Source organism: Artemia franciscana, chromosome 19 (assembly GCF_032884065.1).
Source record: "Artemia franciscana chromosome 19, ASM3288406v1, whole genome shotgun sequence".
Lineage (NCBI taxonomy): Eukaryota > Metazoa > Arthropoda > Branchiopoda > Anostraca > Artemiidae > Artemia > Artemia franciscana.
The window spans coordinates 16,129,181-16,154,146 of NC_088881.1; the positions used below are offsets into that span (position 1 = coordinate 16,129,181).

At 34.5% G+C, this 24,966-nt stretch overlaps 1 protein-coding gene across 18 annotated transcripts in view; it reads left to right on the forward strand.

The window, feature by feature from the left end:
* The window catches only part of LOC136039341 (basement membrane-specific heparan sulfate proteoglycan core protein-like), a 392,752-nt gene that overhangs the window by 12,148 nt on the left and 355,638 nt on the right, over positions 1 to 24,966 (forward strand). For all 18 annotated transcript variants that reach the window (XM_065722975.1, XM_065722972.1, XM_065722979.1 and 15 more), the window contains exon 2: positions 6,701 to 6,852. In XM_065722975.1, coding sequence (XP_065579047.1) covers positions 6,766 to 6,852 — 87 coding nt within the window. In that variant the 5' untranslated portion in view covers positions 6,701 to 6,765. The remainder of the gene's footprint in view (positions 1 to 6,700; positions 6,853 to 24,966) is intronic.

Consider the following 24,966-nt stretch of genomic DNA (forward strand, 5'->3'; position numbering starts at 1 on the left):
GCTTTCTCAAAATTTTGATCCGATTACTTTCGGAACAATGAGTATGGGAGAGGGTTTTTTTTGCCCTCCAGTTTTTTGTTCACTTAACACGGCAATAGAACTATTAATTCCCGTTCGAAATTGCCCTCTCGTGATATTCTAGGAACACTGAGTTGATACAATCATCCCTGGGAAAAAAATACGGGATACATACGGGATGATACAATCATACTGGGAAAAAAAAATACACATCCGTGATCTTTCTTCTTGGAAAAAAAAAACTTGATGAACTTATATATGTGAAATCGGCATAATAATCCGTTTCTTTTGATGTATCTATTGGTATCAAAATTCCATTTTTTGGAGTTTTGGTTACTATTGAGCAGGGTCGCTCCTTACTTACTGTTCGTTACCACGAACTGTTTGAAAAACAAACTTATCTAGCAGTGAAAAGATTAAAATTTCGTATGAACTAAAAGTGCTAAGAATATAGCTCTACTAACCTGCTTGTGCGCCCATTTACTGGTAGACTAGACCTGAAAGAATATCATATTGCAAAATTTCTTGCGAAAATGAAACAGTTTAATTTTAGAAATTAAACGAGCATTGTCCTCGCGATCATTACCTCTGCTTCATGCACTCAATTCACTAAGAGAGACAAAAAGGAGTTTAAAATCACATAAGCATAGACCCTCGTTGATTTTTTTAGTCCCTGTTTCGAGGTTGGTTTTTCATTGGCAGTTGTGAGTTTCTTCCATTAAACTATGATTTAGCGTAATAGTGCCGTATAGGGTGCTAATACTGCTACCACAACAATTACTATTTTCACTGCTACTACCGATACTTTACTACTAGTGCTAACAACTCATTACTGCAACAATCCGCCTGACGCCAACACAGCTACTTGAGCTCCACGTCCATACAATTTAGTGCAATAATTATATTTGAGACTTAAAGTTTCCACTCTAAATGTCTAAAACTGGGTAAAAGAGAGACCAAAATCAGTCTGAGGGATTTCCACGCCTAACTTGTTTTTTTTTAGAAAGGGGGGTTCACAAAAATATTTTTTCGGGGGAGGTTTTGCAAGCAAAAAACTTTAAAAACCGAATCAAAACTTGTTTGTATTCATTTTGTTACGTTTTTAAGAGTCGGACAAACATTTTTAGAGAGGGTCAAGCCCCCCTACCCCATTCCCCCTGGATACGGTCTTGACTTCCAACTGTTGTCTTTTTGGCAACACTTTTTGTCCGTGCAAATTTAAACTTTAAGAGTCTGCTGCTGTTCGCAGAGACAACTACCTTTTCAGAGGAGAGCTGCACCTTCTACACCTTCCTGCTGCATCTTCTTTTGCTGTTTGTTGCCATATGTTTTTAGTGTTTTTTGTACCTGATTTTATATCCATGCTTCTTTATTTGTTAGTTTGGCAATAATTACTGCATACAAACTGCATAACTGTATTTGGAGGTCTTTTTCCTTGTAAATTGAATTCTAATTTTCTAAGATATTTACTCATGGAAAAAATACCCGCTTAACCAATCCAAGCATTCAAATTTGTTCACTGTCCTTCGCTCATTAAAAATCTATGACAACTGATTGTTATGAATTAGTTTTTCATAAATAAACTTCTGCGAATTTTAAAATGTATACTAGAAGTTTAGAAAGTGAAAAATATTTTTAGAATAAATTCAAACAGTTTTCAAATCCGTATTGTTTTTCTGAGGTTAATCGTGTGATAAGGTCAAATATTTCTCTTTTGGGAGAAACCTTAGCAAAAATCAGACTCCAGGCAGTCTTCCAAAAAGAAGGGAAAGTGGAAACTCCCAATGGAATTCAATGCTTGTGGAAAGTAGTTTGGGTATTGTACGTTTTAAAATGCACTTCCGATATTTCCTTATGGGAGGAGGAGGCTGTCTGTTGGTGGCTAAGGGAAGGTTAGTTAGGCTGTCTATTCGTTAGTGTGAAAAATTAAACATCAAGCCAAGCTTGAACTTCTGCCAGGCCTTCAGTCACTAAGTTGAACAAGAATTTGAATGTGTGTAATCACTAGTGTGTAATATTAAACAATGACTGTGTATTAACTCTTGAAAAAACCATGAATTCTAAAGGAAGAAATCAACTAATTGACGCTCAGTCGTTTTCAATAAAATATTCTAATTTTAAATCCAGGTATTGCTTTAATTAAGCAGAATCAATATTGTGCGAAATAAAGGTTCTCTTAGCTTTTTAATGAGACTGACTCTCCTGAGTTTTAACGGGTATTAGATTAACATAACGATCGGTTTGCAAGATCAAAACCTGTTTCTATGAAATACCTTTATTACTCATAGGCGAAAAGGATTAAATCAGAAGATCACATCAGCTCATTTCAAAGTTGTTAAATACACTTTTCCCCAAACCTGAGCCAGAATTGCAATAATTCTTTTTCAAGGTTCGCACTAACGATTCTGGAGATCCTTTGTAAAGAGACTGTTCACCGAAAACACTTGCTTACGAAGCTTCTGAATGAGGGCCTCCCATGATGGCCGGTCTTATGCTAATTCTTCGGTGATCCTTAGCCATTGCTTCTCCCATTTGTGACCGAATATGCAGAAACCTTCAGCAGGCTCCGGATCTTGCCTAACGAGCGACCACCAATTTTTAAATTGGTTTAAAGTTTAAATTTAAAAGTTTAAGAAGTTACTTCGATCTTCTATAGCTTTACAAAAATTTCACATATACCCTTTCACTATAAGCACGGTTATGTACTATTCTAGCAACATAAAAAAGTGTGAGTTTTTCCACTGTTCATGGATTTCCTCAACAATGAAGACTTTAATAGGGCCTTGCCTAATGACTGGCGGTTCTCAAGTTCAATCCCATGCGTCCGGAAGAGAGCATGATCGAATGCCAACGCACACAGGGTGCCGTGGGTCTGGTCTGTTAAAGATATTCCCACGTGTCATCTGAATGGTCATCATAAACACTTTTGATTCTTTTTTAGGCTGCTTCATCCATATTCGTGGGTTGTATTAGGGCTTCTTCAATAATTGTTTCTTGCACCAGGGTTGGATAAGCTCTCCCTTCAGAAAGAGTTTCTAACAGAAGTACAAAAACAGTAAAAGCAATGATTCATTTAAGCCCGCGATACAAATGAAAAACTGCAGCAATAAAAAAAGAAGAAAAATGGTAGCATGTACATATCATGGTTACAGCAATAACTACAACCAATTAAAGTTTAAAGACACGTATTTTGGAACTTTTTCGGAAAGTATTTGGATACTCTTTGCTGGAGGGTTAACCCCAAACCCCGTCTCTATTAAATAAATCAGGGGAAATCCCCTGATTTGTCGCAATCCTCTACCAGAGGCTCACAAGCCTTCATCTGGAAAAGTTTTTCGCCCAATCCCCATATCAGAATCATAGCCTTTATGTACTTGAATCAATTGTTTAAATACGGTACACAAAAATCTTCTATGCACTCTCCTGGTGCAGTTTACAAGTCGGAGATCAGCACTTGACTGATGACAATTTTTATTTTGTTGTTTTACCTCTACGATTTCTTTAGAAAATTATATTTTCTACTGTAGCGCCTACCCGTATTTTTTCATATTTTTGATTTCATACTTGCAGCAGTTGTTATAACCAGGTAAAGAGCAAACCGCAGTCCTTTGTAAACCGAATAAAAAAAAAGAACTAATTTTCAGCGAGGCTATCTCATGACAAAGATGTCGCAAATTGCTTCTTGATTCTCTTTTATATTTATTATCACCAAAAATACTCAAAGTCCGAAAAATGTTTCCTCTTATTAGGGTCACTTGAATGTACCTTCTATTAGGGGGATGCCGAACTCTCCTTTCCACACCCCCAGAATGTTTCGGAGATACTATGCAAAAACCAGTTATGGGTCAGCACCTTCTGGGAATGCTCACTTAAGTTGTTGGCCTTCATCTCCCCCTTCGATAAAGCCGTTCTTAAAAGGGGGTGGCTGACTAGGGGATACCGGTATTCTATTAAGGGGGTACTGAACCTTCCTTTCCGCATCCTGAAAATATTTCAGAGATACAATACAAAACCATTTATGGGTCAGAACCTTCTGGCAATGCACATTTAAGCTATTGCCCTACTTCTTCCCCCTGGGCACCGCAGCTGGAGGAAATGGCGTCGTGGCTGCGGTATTGCCCACTTTGATCAAAAAGATTTGGCTTCTATTGAGTCGGGAGGAGGCGCTGTAATTAATTTGTTCCTGGGTACCGCCAAAACGGCTCTTCCACTCAATTAGTTATATTTAGGTATTTAAGGACTAAATCCTATATCGTATTAAAATTTCAGCCGCACGACTAATCCTGTCCATCCATGCCACCACCTTCCCCCTTTTTTCCTCCATACTTTCTTAGATCGCATTGCATGAAATCGACAGACGCGAAAGCATACCACTCGATTTGCCATTCAACTTTCTTTCTAAATATAACAGTCATTGCCGTCAAGAACTCTATTTGGAGCCTTTAAGGGGTCTCTGAGACTGTATTTCTGTTGTCCTCTCTAGAGAATAACTTTTTCTCTGTTTCAGTGACAGTTTTAATACGATGCTGCCCCTAGTCTAAGGCTAGATAAAATAAGATTATGCAATCTGAAAAATAGAAATATTTACAACCTGGGGGGGGGGAGGTATATGGCAAGAATGATGGTACGCCCAAGTCGGATGTTGGCCAGGCCTCGTTGGATTCTGGTTTAAATGTCTGAGACATCATTTTTCTCAAAAGTTTTGTGTTTTGGTTAGACATAAATACTACATTGTGCTTTAATTGCCGTTCGTTAGAGCCTATACTACACTCTAATTTCTGCATAATCGGAAAGCGTGTTTTGTACTTGTCAAGAAATTCCCTGGTCCCATCTCTAAAAAGGGATTTTTTTACGACTGGACCGAAATTTTAATGCGATATAGTCCCTATTCTTAAAACACATTAAAGCAAAAATGGTCTGAAAAAAAGCAGTTCGGAGATATAGGGAAAAACATTTTAGGGATTCCAAGTTATGTGTTGCCACGAAATATTGGAATTTGTGACGGTAGTAATGCCGTATCCGTGGGGGTGGTTAGGGGGTTTGATTCCTCCTCGAAGTGTATGTCTGACTCATGAAGGTGTAACAAAAATGCATATAAACAAATTTATGATGCGTTTTTAAAGTTTTTGTGTAATCCCCCCACCTAAAAAAACACTAGATACGGCCCTGGGCGATAGCAATCAATTAGTATAGTTGAAAAGAGCGTCGAATGATGGATTCAGTGTTCTATTTGTCTCTCAGCTTGCAAACTAATCCCCGGTTTTAAATACTTGCTATTTTTACAATTTATGTCTTGAAAGCTATAGGTGGGTGGGATTATTTGGATGGTGGTTGTTACCCTGGGGGTGTTTGGGAGAAGGTGATTGTCTTTTTCTTTTTTTACTTTTTTCATTATTATTTTTACTAGTCTGTGATGCTTCTAGGAATATTTATGTAAGTTTTTTTCTTATTAATTTAAGATGCCCTTAGAAATGTTTATGTAGGTAATGGTTTATATTTTGGTTTATTATAAATCAAGGTTAAATCAGGAAATGGATCCAGAGCCTACTTCTAAGAATGTTTTTTTTTTTGGTACTTTGCCCGTTGTTTCGTCGTACACCAGTCAACTTAGTGCTTAGCCCCTTCGGCTACTTAGGCCGATAAATCGTCATCATAATCGATAGTCATGGTCATTTAAGATTTATATTTCATATGCAAACCTAGTACATATTCATTATTCATTAACTAAAACGACTCGGCATTTTATTCTCTTTTCTTGACGTAGTGGTTGTTCGGATGTCTATGTTTTTTGTCACGGACTTAACTAGTGATGCAATATTCAGACAAAATATAATTGAGCTTCGAGCAGAACTATACTGAGGGTATGGTGTCTACAGGAATTGGTTTCCTGATGCCTATATTATAGGGATATGGCCTGAATTTGTCCAAAAAGGTATTTTAAAATCTAAGAGGGAGGATCTGTAGAAATGCGTCTGTTTTTTTTTGCTAATCAGCCTCCTTGTAGCCTTACTTCTCAAATCCTACATTTTATCCCCCTGGTTTTCACTTTTTTTGTACTCATGGACAAATACAACAAACGTCAAAGTCAACTTTACTAGCAAATTGGTTACCCATGAAATTGGATGTTACCTGTTCCATATGCTTATTAAGCATAAGGAATATACGTTTATGTTTATATATGTTTATTAAGTCTCTAGGTTTCGAATTGAGGGAAAAAATAAATTTGGTGATTGCACCCCCCCCCCAGTTGTCACAGAAGAACGTCCTCAGTAGTTTGACGACCAGAACGGACCTAATTCTTTGGGCCCTTCCAGGTAGTCTTGGTTTTGTGTTGTCATATAAGTGACTCCAACCATTGAAAATGAATCGCAACCCCTCTGGCCAAAATGGCCCTCAATTCCTAACTCACGACGCCTATAAGTCTGGATGATCTAAGATCTGTCAGCTCCTTGGAGATAGTACAATTATTCGATATGTAACCGCTAATTTTATCTTTGTTAAGGTAAACAAAGCCTGGATTATTCATAGTTGACTTACTTAGTAATCAAAATGTAAATCTCAAATATCTACATAGTTCCGGAAATCATCAGACGCCTTATCAGTTCTTTCTTTTTAGGATAGGGGCGACTAGTATTTAATGTGTACTTTTACATAGTTTCTTACATGGTTTCTTTTGTTATAGAACATGGTTATGTAAACGGATGGTGGATGTCGTATAACAATTGAGTGATATCTAGTCTAAAGATAATGCATCGCGGAGTTGCAAAAAACTTTATTTGGATACTAGTTCTTCTGACCTTTTTTCAATTTGGATTGCTGAACGCTGAATATGACGTAAGACTTACCACTTCCATTCCTTCTTTTTTATTTTAGCTTGGCTTTAATTCCAAAATATTTGAAAATCCAAAAATGGAAAATTCACGAAATGCTCCCATCCCGATCCATTAAAACAATTACAATATGAAAATTGATCATTCTTTACCGCAAGTACGATTTTTTTTTCTTCGAGTTTTGGCATTTTGAAACTTACCTAATTGCTCATTGTTCGTCCTCTTCCATACCATGTTTTTTCTTCTAATTAATCTGAAGATCAAATCTCTTGGAAAATCGTCATACTGTAACATTTTCTTTTTTATTTTAGCTTGGCATGTGAAAATCTAGTTGTTCAATATGAATCTGTTGGCATTATGAAGTCACAATAATAAAAGACAACAGAGAAAAAAAAGTTCCTCTAGAAAATTTTCTGCTCGACTGAATGCCCCAAAAGTTTTTATAAACATAAAAAATAGGTTCATCCCGGTAGGCCGGTCGGTTTCACGAAATGTCAACCTTAAGGGCTGGACTCACGTAGGTTTTTTTTTCGGCACCGATTTACCAATTCAGGGCCAAATTTCAAACAAAACGACAGTGATTCGAGCTTTTCGGTGCTGATTTACTAAAACGGTGCCTAATTTCACCGTGATGTTAATAAAAAAATTCCCCAATCGTTTCCTTCTCTTAAACAGGAAAATTAAAAGAACTAGGCTAAATGCGATGATAATAATAAATAAATATTTAATAACAAAAGAACTTCATAATTTAAAAATAAAAGAATTTAAAATTTAATTAAATTTTTCTTAGTGAAACAAAATTTGAAATTTTTTTTTAAAAGAATTCAGTAATAATAATTAAAAGACTAAATCATACGTTGAGATCAATCATGCAATTATTGATAAACTGCAGTTGACTATTGGTGTCCATGATGCTTAGTTTTGAAAATTTCGTGCAATGGAAATGTTTTTGTACCGCTATTGTTTGCCCACTGAACGGTTGAAATCGGTGCCAGGAAAAAGCTACGCCCTTTTAGAAGGATCTAGAAATATCACAAATAGCGTGAAGACCTTGTTTAACTTCCCTATTGACAACGCAACTGAGGCACGCATATGGTATAGTAAATAGCTTGTTAAAACCCATGCATGTAGAAACTTTTGGAGCAGATATAGAAACCTTGGTGTACAGAAACTTGGTGCCACTATTTTCTTCAAATTGACTTAGCACTTCATCAAACAATCGAAAATTCATTGTAAATATGCAATTTAGGGTATATATTTGACCATTAGAGCTTGGATAAAGCAAATTTGCGACGGAAATCAATGTTTTATTTAGATTCGGGGTGAAACTCTGATTCTAAAGGTATGTCTATTTCTTACCTATATCAATAAACAGTGAATCGAAAGATTTACCCAATTTAATTTTTAAATATTGCTATTTACTTTTCTTTCCAAAACTTTATATAGCAGACCTATGCTTTTGGCATAAATTCCATGAAAAAACGCTTTCTGAGCGTAACTAACGTGGACATCTGATATAGAATCACATAAGTTTTTTGTCGCATTTGAAGAAATCTGGTCTATTTGAATCTGAATTTTTAAAATGTAATTTTAAAATATATAACTTTTTTTTAAATATATAAAAATATATAAATTTTTTAGATATATTTTAAAATATATAATTTTAAAATATAATTTTAAAAATATATATAAATCTCATTAATCAATGAATTGAAAAATGTATCCACATTAGGTTTAACTTTATATCTGATTTTAATAGACCAGATTTTTTCAAATGTGACTCAAACTTCTTTAATCCTTTAACACATATACACTTTACTTGTGGTCACATAGCTTTTTCAAGGGATTTATGCGAGGAAAATCGGTCTATACAAAGTTTTGCAAAAAAAAAGAAGCAGAAACCGATATTAAAACCTAATTTAAGTAATAAACTAAATAAAATAAGACAAGTTTTTTCAACTGAAAGTAAGGAACAACATTAAAAATTAAAAGGAACAGAAATTATTACGTAGGCTATATGAGGGGATTCGCCAACGCTAAAGTTCTAATTTTGTTCCAATTTTTTAGGAATGACCCCTGAATTACAAAGGCCGTTTAATTAGAATAAATAGCTCTTTTGAAAGTACACAAAAACTTTAGCGTAAAGAGCAAGGTATTAACGGAGGGAGGATTACCCTCTTATTCGTAATCATTTCTGTTTGTTTTTTTAAGTTTTAATGTTGCTCCTTACTTTCAGTTGAAAAACTTGTTTTTTCTTATTTAATTTCTGATCCTTTTTAAATAATGCTGGGAAAACGGGCACCCATTCCATGGAAAACTCTCTCCCCAATGTAAAACTCCTCCATGGAAAGATCCTCCCATATAATCGACTCCGTCACAGAAAAAATCCCCCTGAAAACGTCTGTATAATTCCCAATAACCAATACTATATGAAACAATGGGCAGAGTTCATAATTCGTAGCCCTTCTCCCTGGGACTGTGGGTGATTAAGTCATCCTCTGAGACATAGTTATTAGATTTTTTGACAATGTTTGACAAAATGGCTATCTCGAAATTTTCATCCGGTTACTTTCGGAAAAAGTGAGCGTGGTAAGGGGCGTAGTTACCCCCCAATTTTTTTGGTTACTTAAATAGGGCACTGGAACTTTTAATTTCCGTTTGAATGAGTCTTCTAGCGATATTTTAGGACCACTGGGTCGATACGATAACCCCTGGAAAAAAGAAAGAAAAAACAACAACTGACAAAAAATACAAAATTCCACATTTTCGCAGATAGGAGCTTAAAACCTCGATACGTTGAATCTGATTGTGCGGTTTTCATTATGATTCTATGACTTTTAGGGGGTATTTTCCCCCCTTTTTCGAAAATAAAGAAAGTCCTCTCAGGCTCGTAACTTTTGGTGGGTAAAACTAAACTTGATGAAACTTTTTATTTGAAATCAGCATAAAAATCCGATTCTTTTGATGGATCTATTGGTATCAAATTTTTTTTTAGAGTTTCGATTAGTATTGAGCCCGGTCGCTCCTTACTTACAATTCGTTACCACGATCCGTTTGATAAAATCATATAGTAAGCCAAAAGTAATGCAACAATATTCAATATAAATGAATAAATGGACATAAAATACTAATAATGAATAAGGAAAACCAAAAAAGAGCGAACATTAAAATGATTTATCTAGTGAAACATATCTAGCTAGGACATGACTCATTTTTGCACGAGTCGGTCCGCAACTTGATGGAGTTTTTGTATCGGGTCCTTTGATTTGATACAGGGGGTGGGGGGGGGGGGTACGGGAAGTAGCGGACAGGGGGGAAATGTTTCTTTTGTGTTAAATGAACATTGTGGAATTAAATTATCACTCTACTTGGTTTAAGTACTCCTTCTGTCCATGAGCATATTTGTGCCTTTGAATTATTAAATAAAAAAAACAAGTTTTTTTTAAATGAAAGTAACACTTTGATGAAAGATTATTTAACCACTTTTTATAGACTTAACAATTCGGTGATGTCAATTCGCGAAATTTTATAGAGGTTAAAATGCATTTTACAAAATCTAGGGGGTTGAAATTTGCCATTTTTTTATATTTTCAATGAAAATACATAAAAAAAGATATTATTCTAAGAAAATGCCTCAAAAAATGGATTCTCAGGATCAAAGGGGTAAAAAAATCTCAGTGGGCAGCTTCCTACCCTTACCTCACAATTTACGTCACTGTGTAAATTAACAATAAAGTTTGTTGGATAAAGCAAATCTGCTGTCTTTCTTCAGGCATTCTAATAATTAAAAAAGCTTGTCTGGCTAGTAAATAAAGATAGACAGTTTTGTGGTATAGCCTACATATCCCAAATAAATAAGGGCGGTATTCTCAAATTGCTATTTAAAAGCAGATTTTAAAGAGATTGCTCACGAGTATTAGAAGAAGAGAGCCAATGGCGGTTGCTTAATCACAGAAGAAATCGGTAGCCTTAGACACTTTGCATAGGTTTTTGTATGGCTTGAAAGTTGTATGATATATCTGGAGCCTTAGAGTCTTAAGAAATCAGAATCGTATTTGATAATACGGTTTTCAAAACCGATTGCAACAGGAATGGTTTGGGTAAAACATATGCACAGTGGCGGAAATAAACCAAAGATTTCTTTTGCTTGAAAAAGTTGAAAAACGTCCATAATACTGAAATGTGTGTAATAGACTCAAATCTGTATTTCTTTATCGGTGTTTTTTTTCACTTTTTCTGTATATTTTGATTAGATTTTCGGGAAAAAAGAATATACAGTAATAACAGACCTTTTTACAAGTTAGGCCGTCTTTTTCAAGAAGGAGTACATACCTTTGTAAAATTGAAATTGAAATTTGTGGAATTATATGAAAAACTTCAACTAATGTTGGATCTTGATGAAATCGAACGCTATTTAAAGAAATGTAATATGTTTGAAGAATACCAGTCACATTATCGAATTGCTCACAGTATTGAATTTTTAGAGCACATCAAATTGTGCCTCTTCTTAAGGATTAATGCAAACATAACCTGATAATTTGTCGACAAATATACTAAAATTAAGCTCTGCAACATACCCATTGATCCGTTTTCAATCATCGATGCAATAAAATCTCCATTCATAAAATTTTCCACAGCGCACTAGTTCCAACTGTTCTACGACATAGCCAGCATGTTCTATTCAAATTTTGAATTTGAAAAATTGATCAGGGTAAGTTGCGCGTATTAAACTTTTCCCAATTACATTTTAAAGTTGTCTCATTAGAACCAGTCTACTTTATGTCCTTTTCTGAGCTAGTCAATATGACACAATTCAGGAAAGGGTACAAAGTGAATTGGTATGCTACGTTTTTTTCATTCCCCTTTCTCATTTGAAAGTCTGGATGAAAAGGGCTATAGCTCAAACCATGCCTAATATCCCATTAGACATAATATAATGGAAATAATATTGGTATCATATTACTATTCCATAACGTTGGCTTGATAATGTAAGAATACTAAATTTAGTAAAGTTTTTTGCCTAGTTGAGATGCTTCTTGCTATCTTGGAAAGCAGGCTAGCTGAGTTAAATGAATGAACAGAGGATCTAAAATATAGCTAAGGAAGCTGTTATCAAGCTACTATCTGTATTGAATCATTATTCAATATTCACAATCTCATTATTGAATTTCTCTTCAATAATTCCTTATTGAATATCTCATTATTGAATTTCACATATAGCGTTTGTGGTTTAATAAAATCTAAGGTAATTATCTACAATCATTCCTAGTTAGAAAGAGATGCTATAATAACAAAAGAGTAGCCATGCAGAGTAATACTTCCAGTACTGAGATAGTGCATATCTAAGACAAATATTTTGATTAAAATATATCATTCATGAACATGGACAGTAGGTTCCTAATCTTGGATATAATTTAGCCTAGATAGTTGATACTGGCTGATGATTCGAACTGGGCTAATTATGATTGTCTGACAGATATCTAGAATTTTTTGCTTTTTTAGTACGCAAACTTAAGAAAAATTACACTTTTTTCTAAATTTAAAATCCCTTGTCCAAGATGGGCAACATTTCCCAAATATGGGCTCAAGCTTAAAGTATATGTCAATAATTAGTCTCCATTGTTGACTATCGGTGAATTGAACAATGTTATTGTTATAAATGGTTAAAATATTCAAGCTATGAATGAATGATTTTATTCAAGCTATTCACACACTTAAGAAAACTTAGACAAAGTCAACAGTGAAGCAATCCATATTCTAGGTAGTATAGACATAATAGAAATTTTAAAGTGATTTAACTGTCAAAGTGGTGATTAGTCTTCCAATTACTGGGTATCTTAGCCTTCTGCTTGGTTCTATATTCAATGCTCCTCACAATTCATAACTCTTCTTATTGACGCTTCAATACTCTTCTAATTCTTGGCTTGTCCACTATATACTTGTCAAACTATCTGAAATAATTTAATCTACCAACTTCATTTCTACACGTTTCCATGTTTGAAATGTTTATGTCTCTCTCAATTTCACATAAAAGCTTGTTGTTCGAAGATTCGAGAGTTTTCTTGAAAACAAGAAAATTGTCAGATATTTAAACTGTTAGTTATTTTTTACATTGAGAGACTCAAGACTTTCAAATATAGACACATTCAAAAATGAACAGTGAGCAAATTGTATTATTTCAGATAGTTTTAAAACAATTCAATGATTAGAATTTTACGTATCATAACCATTGTTTTGTTATAGTATTTTACTCTATAGCCTTTGGATAGCCTTAGAACTTTATCTTGCCCCTTTAACAGATGGGGTGTCGTGTAATTGTCACAGTAAAAGCAATTGTGTTTAGAAGTATTGAATCTCAATGTCAGTACTCTGCTATTATTATAATGTGTTCTTTAGACTAGGAATGGTTTTGGGCAATTAAATAATCTAGTAGTGTATAGCCATATAGTTTTCCAAGTTACAGTGCAGTATGTTCACAGATTTTTTTATTTATTTATTTGATTTTAAGAATGATGTCCAGTTCAGTCGAATCCCATCCTTTTCCCCTTCCCTTTAATGCCAAGATATAGGCAACACGTTTATCTAAATTTTCTTTATTTTGTAGTTTGTCTTTTTTTTTTAATTAGCACCATAAATCAGCTGTTGATTTAAAAAGTATTTAGAGCCAACAAATTCAGCAAACTTGGTAATATAGTCCAGGGTTATATCCAGGCATTGGGATGGAGGTGGGGGTAATGTGCAGTTAAACCAAGCCAGCTCTGAAAAATCTAATGGATAAATTTTCTAAATGTAATTAATTAAGTTTTTTTTCGTATTATAATATTCAGTCAAGAGGAGGGGATAAACTACCCTATTACTGTGTTTTACCCTCTTGAGAATTTACATAAATTTCTAGATATGTTTTTCCTATCTTGGAAATCAGTTGAGTTAGGTGAATAAAACTTTTAGGAATGTTGGAAAAATTAAGTCCCAAGAAGGCTTTTTTAGTGTCCACCTCTCCCCCTCCAAATGGCAATGACCTTAGACAAAGCTTGTATTTGTCCAAAAGTAAAACCTTCAGAAAAAGATCTACATCCAAAGTGAGACCCCCCCCAAAAAAATTCTTGAATGTAATGTCTTGCTTGAATCTTTTTTAACAAGATTTTAGACAGTTTGTAAGTTATGTCTTAAATTTGAAATAAATTCGTAATATAGGTATTTTTTCAAAGACAACACTGTTTTTCTATCGCAAACAAATACAAGTTCAAGTAGGGATAAGTCCTTTTATTAGACAGTGAAACAGATACAAAAAATTCAACTTACATTAAGGCAATATTAAGGAGAAAAGTTTACTACTCAAGACTTGGAATGAACCCTGTTGCTGAACCCTCTCAGCCAACGAACCGGAAATTTTTAATTGTAGTATTTTAGTTTATCTACTGATAACAGTCACTGCTTATATGATTAAAATATCCAAAACTTCTTGTATTTGTTTTACTGTTTAATAAAAGGACTTATCTCTATTTGAAATTTTATTTGTAATTCTTAATATTAATATGGTTTAAATCATATTTGAATCATTGGAATCGTGTTTTCAAAACCTTGAGTTCAAGAAAAGGAGACTCGTACCCAATTTCAGGAACAAGGTTTTGATCTTGTCTTCAATCCTATCTTCTAACTCCTAGAAATAGGGAAGGAGTAGAGATAGGAGCTTAAAAAGGTCTTCCAGTGTAAAAAATAGGCTCTAGATACATTCTTGAAAGTTTTCTTCACCTAACTCATCCTCTGTCCAAGATAGTGAAATCCCATCATCTAGAATTGTACCAAAACTTGTTAATGTTGGTGGATAGAACTTTCAGAAACATATTCACAGCCAAAGCCAATGCTAAGAAGGTGTTTCAAGCTCTTACCTCAATACATCCTTAGGCTAATTGAAATGCCTTGAAGATTTGTTGAGACTCAATTTAAGGTAAAAATTGCTCTCTGGTTAAAGTTATTTTGATGTTTTAAAGAAAATTGTTCAGCTAGCTGGATGAAACTTTCGGGGATTTTCGGTACTTAATATTTAAGCTCATTTCTTTAAGTTTCAATTCACAAAGCTCTACTTTCTTATTCAAAATATTTAAAAAAAGCTTGTCCATCCGGAAATTATTTGTCTCATTTCTAGGGGCTTCAATTTGGGGAGGAAGCATAATTTTTCCCCTCGATTTTTGCCCCCATGTAGATTTCGAAAAAATATATACTTCTGTTATTCTCATTGATAGATATCTTTTTTTGGTATGAACATTGAAGAATTCTTTTTTATGTATTTTCACCGGCAGATTAAAAAAAAAACATCCGTCCCCTTAGATTCTGAAAAAAAGCCATCCCCCGAGCCTTCGTCCATCTTACTTTTCCGTGAATTGATGCCCTTGAGGTCTTATGCATTTTAACTTTAAATAGAAAACTTCTCGTTTTCAATAAAAAATTACAATATTTGGTCCGCCTTTTGCTAACCCTGATAGTTGTTGAGATTGGCAAATGAAACATAAATAGATATACAGCCCAGATCTCCATAGGGAAAACTACTTTCAAGTTCATAGCCTTAATTTCCCTTATTTTAAGGCTGTAAACGGAAAAATTCTAGAAGCTTAGCCTTTTTCTAGCTTGTAAAGTAGTATGGTTAGGCAAATGAAACTTCTAGAAATAGCTCCACGGCCAACATTATATGGAGTATAATATAAAACTTAAAACCCATTTCTATTGATTCCTTTCAGAATGTTCAAGTAGGGAAGTAATAAAGGTTTTAAGTTGAAAATACCAATAACTGATAGCTGAAATAAAGTACAAGCTGTATGGTCAGTGCACCAGAAGAGAGGAATGAAGAGCATTAGGAATTTCAAAAGCCCTCCGGGGTAATAATTTTAATGTAGATCCATTCCTGAAAGTTTCAGTCACCTAGGACAAGTGTTCAGGTTGTCAAAAATATGCCTACTGCAGTTTTACCTACTGTGCAAAAATTCTCCCGAGTTTTTAAGGATTGGAGCCAGATTCTATTACCAAATCCTAGAGCCAGATTTCATGGTCATAGCTAGAGATTTTATCTAGAGGGGATGGAGGAAGGGGCAGCCAGCCACTAAAAGTAGAGTAATTTTACTGTCTTTCGAAATTTGGCTTCAATATTGCTTTGAAGATTTTTTTCGGGGGAGGGGGTGCTGCCCACCCTTGTCATCTCTTAATCATTCCTGTGAAAAGGTCATTAACAGAATATTTCAAGTCTTAGAAGTAGAGAATGAATGGATCTTCGAGTTTGAATATATTTTCTCATGCCCTGATTTGAGATGTATATATATTGGCTCGAGAACATGTCATTTATGTAGAACCATAACTTTTCAAGTCCACAAGAAATCACTGTCTTGGAGTGGGATCTAACCCACTCCAAAATGGCTCTATCCCAGAGTAATATTTTATTGTCATGGCTAGGGATTTCACCTAGATGAGGTAGAAGAGGGGGTTGCCAGTCAGTAAAGGGCGTGGCAAGTTTATTGTCTTTTCAAGACTTGGTTTCAATATTGTTTTGATTTTTTTTTTCATTTGTATATTACTATAATTTTTCATGTCCACGAAAAGCCACTGTCCTGGAGGAGGATGGGGCATAGCTAGGAACCTGAAATACTTCTTATCTCAAATGGGGGCTATCAATCCATTGATATAATATATAAACATTGCCCTTAAAAAGAACTCTGTATTAAACCCTAGCCCTTTAAAAATATTCTTGTATACCCCACCTTATAGTCAGAATTGTGTGGACCTATGTCTGTAAAAAGTGTTTCGTTTGATAAGTTAATTGTTTAATTTGATACACGAAGGAATTACGTTCCCTTCTGAATTCAGTTTGGAGTGCAAAAGAACGAAGTAATAAACATGCCTGGTCTGTAATTAGTAGCACATTGTGGAAAAAGCCAAATTTAAACTGTGGCAAGCAACTCTAGCTAATGTAGGCTAACGGCTAAGGATAACTTTTATTTGCTTTAAATTTATTTTCCTTTAATTTTTGTCAATGTTTTGATTGGGTCAATTAAAAATTTAGTGATGTTTACAGAATCCAATAAAGCTTGTGATCTATTTTAAGACCCTTTTATTCTACTAGCCAAGATAGTATTTTTTTTCAGTCGACAATTTTGTTTTATAGTCAAATATGACAACCTACTATGTACATGCGTGAAAGTGTCTCCAAAGTGTTTTACATTCGTGTCTGAAGCTTATTAGTTGAGATGTTTCATGTGTTAAAACCCATTTAACATATCTCAGACTCTAGTATACCGCTTGTGGGCCCGGTAATAGTCTCTACGTCCTATAATTCCTGTTCTTTCATCTCTGAGTTTTTGAACAACCATTCTAAACATTAGAGTTGCTAGTGTACCCTAAAAAAAAACAATGGAAACATAACAAAGTAATAAAATGAGACATTTTTTATATTGAAATAATGACATATACAATGTTACATGTTATTAATGTCACCATATAAAAAATTTAAATGTTTTGAGTTCGTTCCATAAAATGGTTCATTATGTTTCCATTTCGGTGTCATACACGGTTTTTAACATGATTTCAACTACAGGTTCAATATGACTTTTGTCATTGGTATTATTGGATTCATTAAGTGGATCTCTTGATAAACTGTCGATGGTATATTAATGTTTCCTGGCGCTTTGTTTTTCATCGATTGGTCTTTATATTTTTTGGTGGTATTATCTGCCAATGCCCTTTTTATTTTGCCGACGATTTCACTGTCTATTACCACATTATTTTTACACAGGTAACAGTTCAGCCACGTAGACAAGATATGGTTTATGATATTGGTAGAGGAGTATGTCTGTCTTCTTTTGACCTTCCCTTGAATGCTAATACCAAAAATCTGGCGATAGGGTTTATCACTGGGTAACGTGTTACCAAAAGGACTAGCAAGAAGGCCCCTCGTCATCAACTATTATTTTTATGTTGGCATTCTCTTTGATTGATATCATCTCCTGAGGTCTCACTCTCGCATATCCACTATCATAAGAGTTGAATTTTTTGGTACTCCAAAGAAATTTAATGTCTCACTGTCATGCCAATGCGCGTAAACATTTCCAATAGTGTTACCACTAGTGCTTGTTTCGTAGTTCAAATATTTATCTTTTGTTAGCATTCAATGTTACAATAACGCTATCATGTGCACAAACTTTCTTGAAATACTGCATCTTAACTTGTTTGAAATAATGTGTAAGTGTTTATCCTTCCACTGCACAGTTAATATTGATCAAAAACACACAATAAACTAGCTACTTTCGATGACCAACCATAGAGTACTAGGGAGGCAGTCGCATAAAAAAAGAACCAAATCTTTCAGTGAGCTTTGCATTTAAAATTCTCGACGGACATACGTTTTCACTATCTCAAGTGCTGCCATTTTCTCGGATTTAGTGATAGATTGCAGTAAAAGTGAATTTTTAACTAGGTTACATTGTTAACCTAATCAGTTAACTGCTTTTCAAGTTAGGTTTACTTAGGTTCAATTAGCATGGCCCGCTACTTGGCGAAGCCGAGTCTCCTGTACTCAAAAGTGCGTTTATTAAATTTTTTGATGCCCAGTCGATAACTAAAACACTTGTAATTTACCAGCTAGTTAAGTTTGTTGTACTCAAAAGTGCTTCTATTACGTTTTTGATGTTCAGTCTGCATTTTAAACAAACGGAATTCATCAACTAGTTGAGTTTGTTTTACTCAAAAGTTTTTCCATGAAATGTTTTGGTATTCGGCCAGCAATTAAAACACTCGGAATATTATCAACTAGCTGAGTTTGCTGTACTCAAAAGCGCTTTTATTAAGTTTTTGGGCACTCAGCCTGCAAGTAAAACACACGGAATTAATCAACTAGTTGAGTTTGTTGCATTCAAAAGTGCTTTCATTAAATTTTGTTACTCAATCAGCAACTAGAACACTCGGAATATACCAACTAGCTGAGTCTGTTGTACTCAAAAGTGCTTTTATTGATTTTTTTTATATCGAGTCGGTAACTCAAACACAACACATGGAGTTTATCAACTAGCTGAGATTGTTATAATCAAAAGTGCTTTTATGAAATTATACTCACAAATGTTTTTGTTAAATTTTTGAAACCCAGTCGGTAACTAAAGACTCGGAATTCACCAACTAATTGAGATTGTTATGCTCAAAAGTGCTTTTATTAAATTTTTGGTCCTCAGCCTGTAAGTGAAACGCTCAGAATTTATCAATTAGTTGATTTTATTGTACTCAAAAGTGATTTCATTAAATTTTAGTTACTCAGTCAGCAACTAAAACACAAAACCAACTTAGTGGAAGTAAGCAACTAACTGAGTTTTGTTGTACTCAAAACTGCTTTTATTAAAATTTTTATATCCAGTGGGTAACTAAAACATTCGGGATTTATCAACTATTTGATTTTTTTGTAGTGAAAAGTACATTTATTAAGTTTCTGGTGCTCAGTCTGCAACTAAAACACTCAGAATCTATCAACTAGCCGAGTTTGTTGTACTCAAAAGTGGTTTTATTAAACTTTTGATACTCAGTCAGCAACTAAGACACACGGAACTAGGGTGTTCCGTGTGAACTCTCTAACTAAGACACACACGGACAATAAAAAGAACTTATCTATTAACTGAGTTTGTTATATGCAAAAGTACTTTTATTTAATGTCTTCTCAGGGTACATTCCAATATTTAAGCTTCTTTCTAGCATGTAACATCATATATTTCCTTAAAACAGGCGAGTTGCAAGATAAATCCTTGATTTAAGTCGAACATTTTTACCAATTTAACAACCTATTGTCCTATGACCCCCCTTCCAAAAATATTCACTTGACACAATTAAGTGCTAATAACCTCTGAAATTTATGTAGAAATCATTTCAAATTGCCTATGTCGACCTTATTACCAGTATACCATGTTCAGTTCTAATATGAACATGTTACAATGTCATTTTGAGACATGAAAAAAAGTCCAAGAAAAGTAAGTAAAAAAATGCCACTATAAACATTATTATTCTAATAGGACAAATCACAACTACCATATCTATATCATCTTCGTTTCGTATTTCGAAAGTATCACAAGTGGATTTCTTTTATTGTAAGCCTATTTAATGTCATTTTAAGATGTGCAAAAAAAGATTTTGAAGTGCATGTAAATTTGAAGTGCAAAAAATTTCAAGTTAAGAAAGGGGAGTGGGCGAAAAGTTGGGGGAGGTGTATTGTGGTCCCTTTGAGGTGAGACATAGATCACCATAAGTTCCCTCTAATAAAATGCCATCGCAATTGATTCATTAGGGACATAAGTTCACTTTACCCAAGTGCGTGTCATCAAAAAGGGGTAGCAGATTTTTTTAACTAAAATTCGGCTTATATTATAAACTGTGTTTAAAATCCTTCTTTATATTCACTCAGTGTAGGAAGTATATAAAAAATATTAACCAGTTTCATTCGACCCTAATAAAAGATTTATTCATAGGATTGTCATGGGACTACTGGAATTTTTGTTCCTGTTTGAATATAAGCTTTGTGTACTTTCTATGATGTGCTAATTTTATACCTGCTAAAATATAGGCAAATTTTGTATCGATTGGAATGAAGGCAATATGGATCGTCCGTAATATGCTAATGAGATGTCCTGTCTTAGGTGAGACATCTTATTGAGGTGTCCTCACCTCATCTCAATGAGGCGTTGGATATATGCGATGAGGTTTAGGGTATATGCAATGTATATGCAACCGCGAGGTTTAGGGTATATGCAATGAGGTTCAGTGTATTATTTTTAGAGCCTCAGGTGTAAAGTCCGGCTCCACAATGTCACTACTATTTTACAAGCTATTCAAAGCCCAACTTGATGCACTCCGCCTTAAAATTTATTGAATTCTTTAGTATTTAAACTACTTCTAGCTCTTTACCTTCGCAAAAAAGTCATAACACGAAGTTTGATACAATAGAAAGAAAGAAAGAAAGAAATTTTATTTGAGCCCTACGGCCATACACAACATGATTTAATAATACAACACTGCACAGAACACACACTCAATATAAAACAATACTTATTTTCATTCACTCGGGCTCGACTGAGCCTCTCCCGCCTTTTCCACATATCGTGCCATTTTGCATATGGTTCCAGGCATCGAAGACCTCAGGACATCAGAAAGCAGCACCAACCGATGGTCCCCCCAAATTTCATCCCTAAGACTTTCAAGCTCCTGGCACTCCATGAGGAAATGGGCTAAATTATTATCCTCTTTTCCGCAATTCCCACACTTACCATTTGTACCCTTATTTTTTTTTTATTTCTGTCCCCTATGTACTGGAAGGAAATTTCCCCTCAACTGGATCCATGATTTTAAATATCTGAAAAAATTATTTCGGCAATATTATTGCCGAAAGAATTTTGGCCCTTGCATATAAAACATTTACCTTGAACCACTTTGACTAATTTCGAATCAAAAGGTACTTAAACTCGTTTTCCATATCCTTGTAACACTCAAGAGAAGGGTATATAGAGGAGTTTCTTTCATGAGCATTTATTTGATGAACCGATCACAATTAGAAATCTAAGTTGTGCCATTGACCCTCTTGAAGGTGTTCTGATGCTACCCTTTTCTTGGCCTTTTGAGCATCTTTGCCTTACTCAAACGCATAAAAACATGATATGCCTCGAAAACTTATTTTACTGTTTTCAGTTGTCACTCGTCGTCAAAATTGTCACTAGCAATGTGTTTTCTTTGCCAATTTTTCCTGCGTTATTTTTAGATAGTTAATTTGTTGACAATCTTGATATTTAATTTCTCTATAATTATTACAAATGTATAGCAAGCCATCCCTGGTTGTATTGCAATTTTGGGACTTACTGTTCATACTTCTGTTTTCTTTACTACCTACAAAGCCGTATCCAGGAGGAGGTTTGAACCCCTTCCCCCAAAAATTTGTATCCGACTCGTTAAAACGTAACAAAATGCACATAATCAAATTCTTTATGTGTTTTTTTTATTGTACTCCCCACTCCCCGAACAAATATTCTGGATTTTCCCTTGACTATTGACGGTTTTTCTTCTTTTTCTTTGCGTTGCGTTCAATTAAAACCAAGAATCCGATTCTTCGCTCTAATCAAGCCGTTCCTTCTCTGATAAGAGTTAAACTTAATAAATGGATTATTTAGAACATCTTGTTGGCAATTCCTAAATATTCTCCAGCGTATAGAACATTTTTTTTTAATGACAGGTAATAGTTCATCACGACGTTGATAATCCCTTTCCAAGCATGAGGTGGCTTTCCGTACGAAGGCAATCTGATTGAGTTTATGCTTCGGTGAGATTTTCAATTAGAATCTAAATCCCTGATTTTGAAGAGGTCATTCTGACCGATTCAAAATTCGATTACGGGTGAAACACCCTCCATTAGTGAACATCGATGGCTGGAATTCCTAACTGGATGTTTGCTCTCCGGTCATGAAATTCTTTTCTAGTTTCTTTGGCACTATAATTACGTGATGAAATCTGGATCGTATCGCGATATTTATGAGCAGCTTCTCCTATCAGTAATTGGCAAAAAAAGAATAATAATAATAAATTAGTGAGGACACAATTGTTGAAAGTTGATTATTAAAAAAAAAATCTGATGGAAGTAGAGAGCAAGGTTCCAACTTAAAACGGAAGGTATATGCTCTCTCCGAAACAAGCAATTTTTTTAGAAGCTTGCAAATAACTCGCTCTAAAGAGACAGAATGCTTATATCATCGGGTGATTAAGTCTCAAATCGATTTATGCACTGAGCCAGATTCATGATATTAATTAAACTTTTTCTTATTTAAGGATCTCAATTGGCTTTAAAATATGTTCTTTTTTCAACGATTTAGACCAATTTTTTTCAACGTGTTTTCAATATTTTTCAACGTGTTTTTAATCTACAAAACTCTTTGCATGAAATTTCAACAAATTAATTTGGTAGATGGAGAGAACTGAATCTCGCCTACGATAGCAAAATCTTTGTCTTTCGTTTATATATTAAGACCATAGAAGAGTAGATGAAAAGGATACCAAAGCTTTCACAGGGAACATGAACCTTAAGCAGTATACATCTAAATAAATTAACTCATGTAAACTAATGCTAACCCAATATTTGTAAAGTTCTGAGAAACTAGCGCTTTACTGAAAACGCAAAATCCACAGAAAAAAATAGGAGGTTGTGCTAGGAATAGAAAAACCGTTAACTAACGTGGCCTGCACAAAATAAAAGGCTCATTTATACAGATCTCATTAGTCTTTCAGTGCAAATGGTGCCGATATCTTTTATAATATAATATAAATTTCAATACAACTCAAGCTAGGTCGGTTTTTAGTAAAGTGCAAATTTTTCGAACGGCAAATCAAACAAACTGCTTTTTTTCTTGGTTATTTCTTTGTAGACCTTTACTATCTTATACCACTCTCTCGCCCAAGAGCCGTTAAAACACCTGTTTTAATACTAAAGTAAATAGAAATCGTGAAACACGAAAGTCTATAAAAAAATAAAAAGTTTGTCCAAGTTCAACAAAGTTTTGTGCATTTCAAAGGGGGAAAAGATGGAGGTAAATGCATCAGAAAACTGAACAGAGGCTCAGGTGTATTGCCTGAAGTGCGCACAGGATGAAAAATTTTAGGAAACACCATAAGATAGCCTACTGATTTTATGGGAAGAGGGTAGGCGTAAGGCGTTGTGGGGATTATGCAGTTTTTAAATTGTCATCAGTTGAATTACTCTTAGAATTCTTACTTATGAGCTCTGTGGAACTGTTTAGTCAAACTGTTGTTTCTGGCAGAAAATGGCACTTTGTTGTAGCAATATCTCTTTCGTGACTGAAAAACGCGCTAGAAATATTAATTTTCATTCAAATCAAAATTCTACCTCAAGAAAAAGAAGAGATAGAACAGTCCTACAACCTATGCTAAAATGCCATTTTCTTCAGTTTTCAAGATAGTGAGGTGTAAAACTCCAATTCAGGTTTTAAGACCATTTAGTCACATGAATTTCTTAGAATTTGCATTCTTCTGCCTTTTAGGTCCTCTTTGGGCAACTAATGATGTTTTATAATATAAAATGGTCGAAAACGGAACTTTGCTGGGGCGTGGTCTCTTTTTTTCATTAAAAAGGGTACTAGAATATTGCAAGTTCCTTTCAATTGAGCCCACTCCCAATATTGTATGACGAATCGTTCGATATGATGATCCCCGGGAAAAAACGAAAAAAAGAAGACACATCATTGCTACCTATGCAAAATTCGATTTTTTCCTTGTTCATAGTTGTTTACTGTTAGTCTTCGGCCGGTGCTGTATTGGGTTTTCGGCAATGGTTATTTCAATGATGTTTTGTGTTGCATTTTGACATCATTTTTATTGTTAATTAACCCCAGGGCCATGTCCAGGAGGGTTCTAGGTAAGAACCCCTCCAAATTTATCAGATTCTTAAGCTAGTCGCAAAAAATACAGGTAAAAACTATATGCCCCTTAAACTACCCCCTCCTTGAACAGCAGTGCTTTTGGTCCCCCCTCCTGTTCTGCGCTAAATCCCAGGTATGATCCTGCCTGGTTTTATAGCCAAAATATTTTCTTAAAATAATAAATAGAAACATTTAAAATTGAAAGACCTGAAAAGGAGCATTTTTTCTATGGAACTGAAATAACTGCCTTCAACTGTATCTAGCTATTTCTGTTTCTGATTTCGGTTGAATTAGGTGTTTCATATTTCGTTCTGGGACTGGTGTCATATGTAGGCCTAATAACAAATAACTAAGCGTTAATAACTCTCCCATCTCTTTATAAGTTGGAACTTATCTTTTGCCCTTTTTAGTACTGATATTAAAAGTTCGGCCGTGGCAGGATAATCAACTTCTGATCCAAGATTGGTAGATTATTTTTTTTTTTTTTTTTTTTTTTTTTTTTTTTTTTTTTTTTACGCTGACCAATAGTTCTAATCCGATAAAATATTATAGCATTTTTTCTTGCAAAAATTTGTTCCTGAGATACAACTCAACACAAAATTCTAAGAAATTGATGAATGGTTTTTTGGTCCACATTGGAATCAATCGGATAGTGACTCTGAAAAACAAGCTACGTCCTCGTTTGGTTT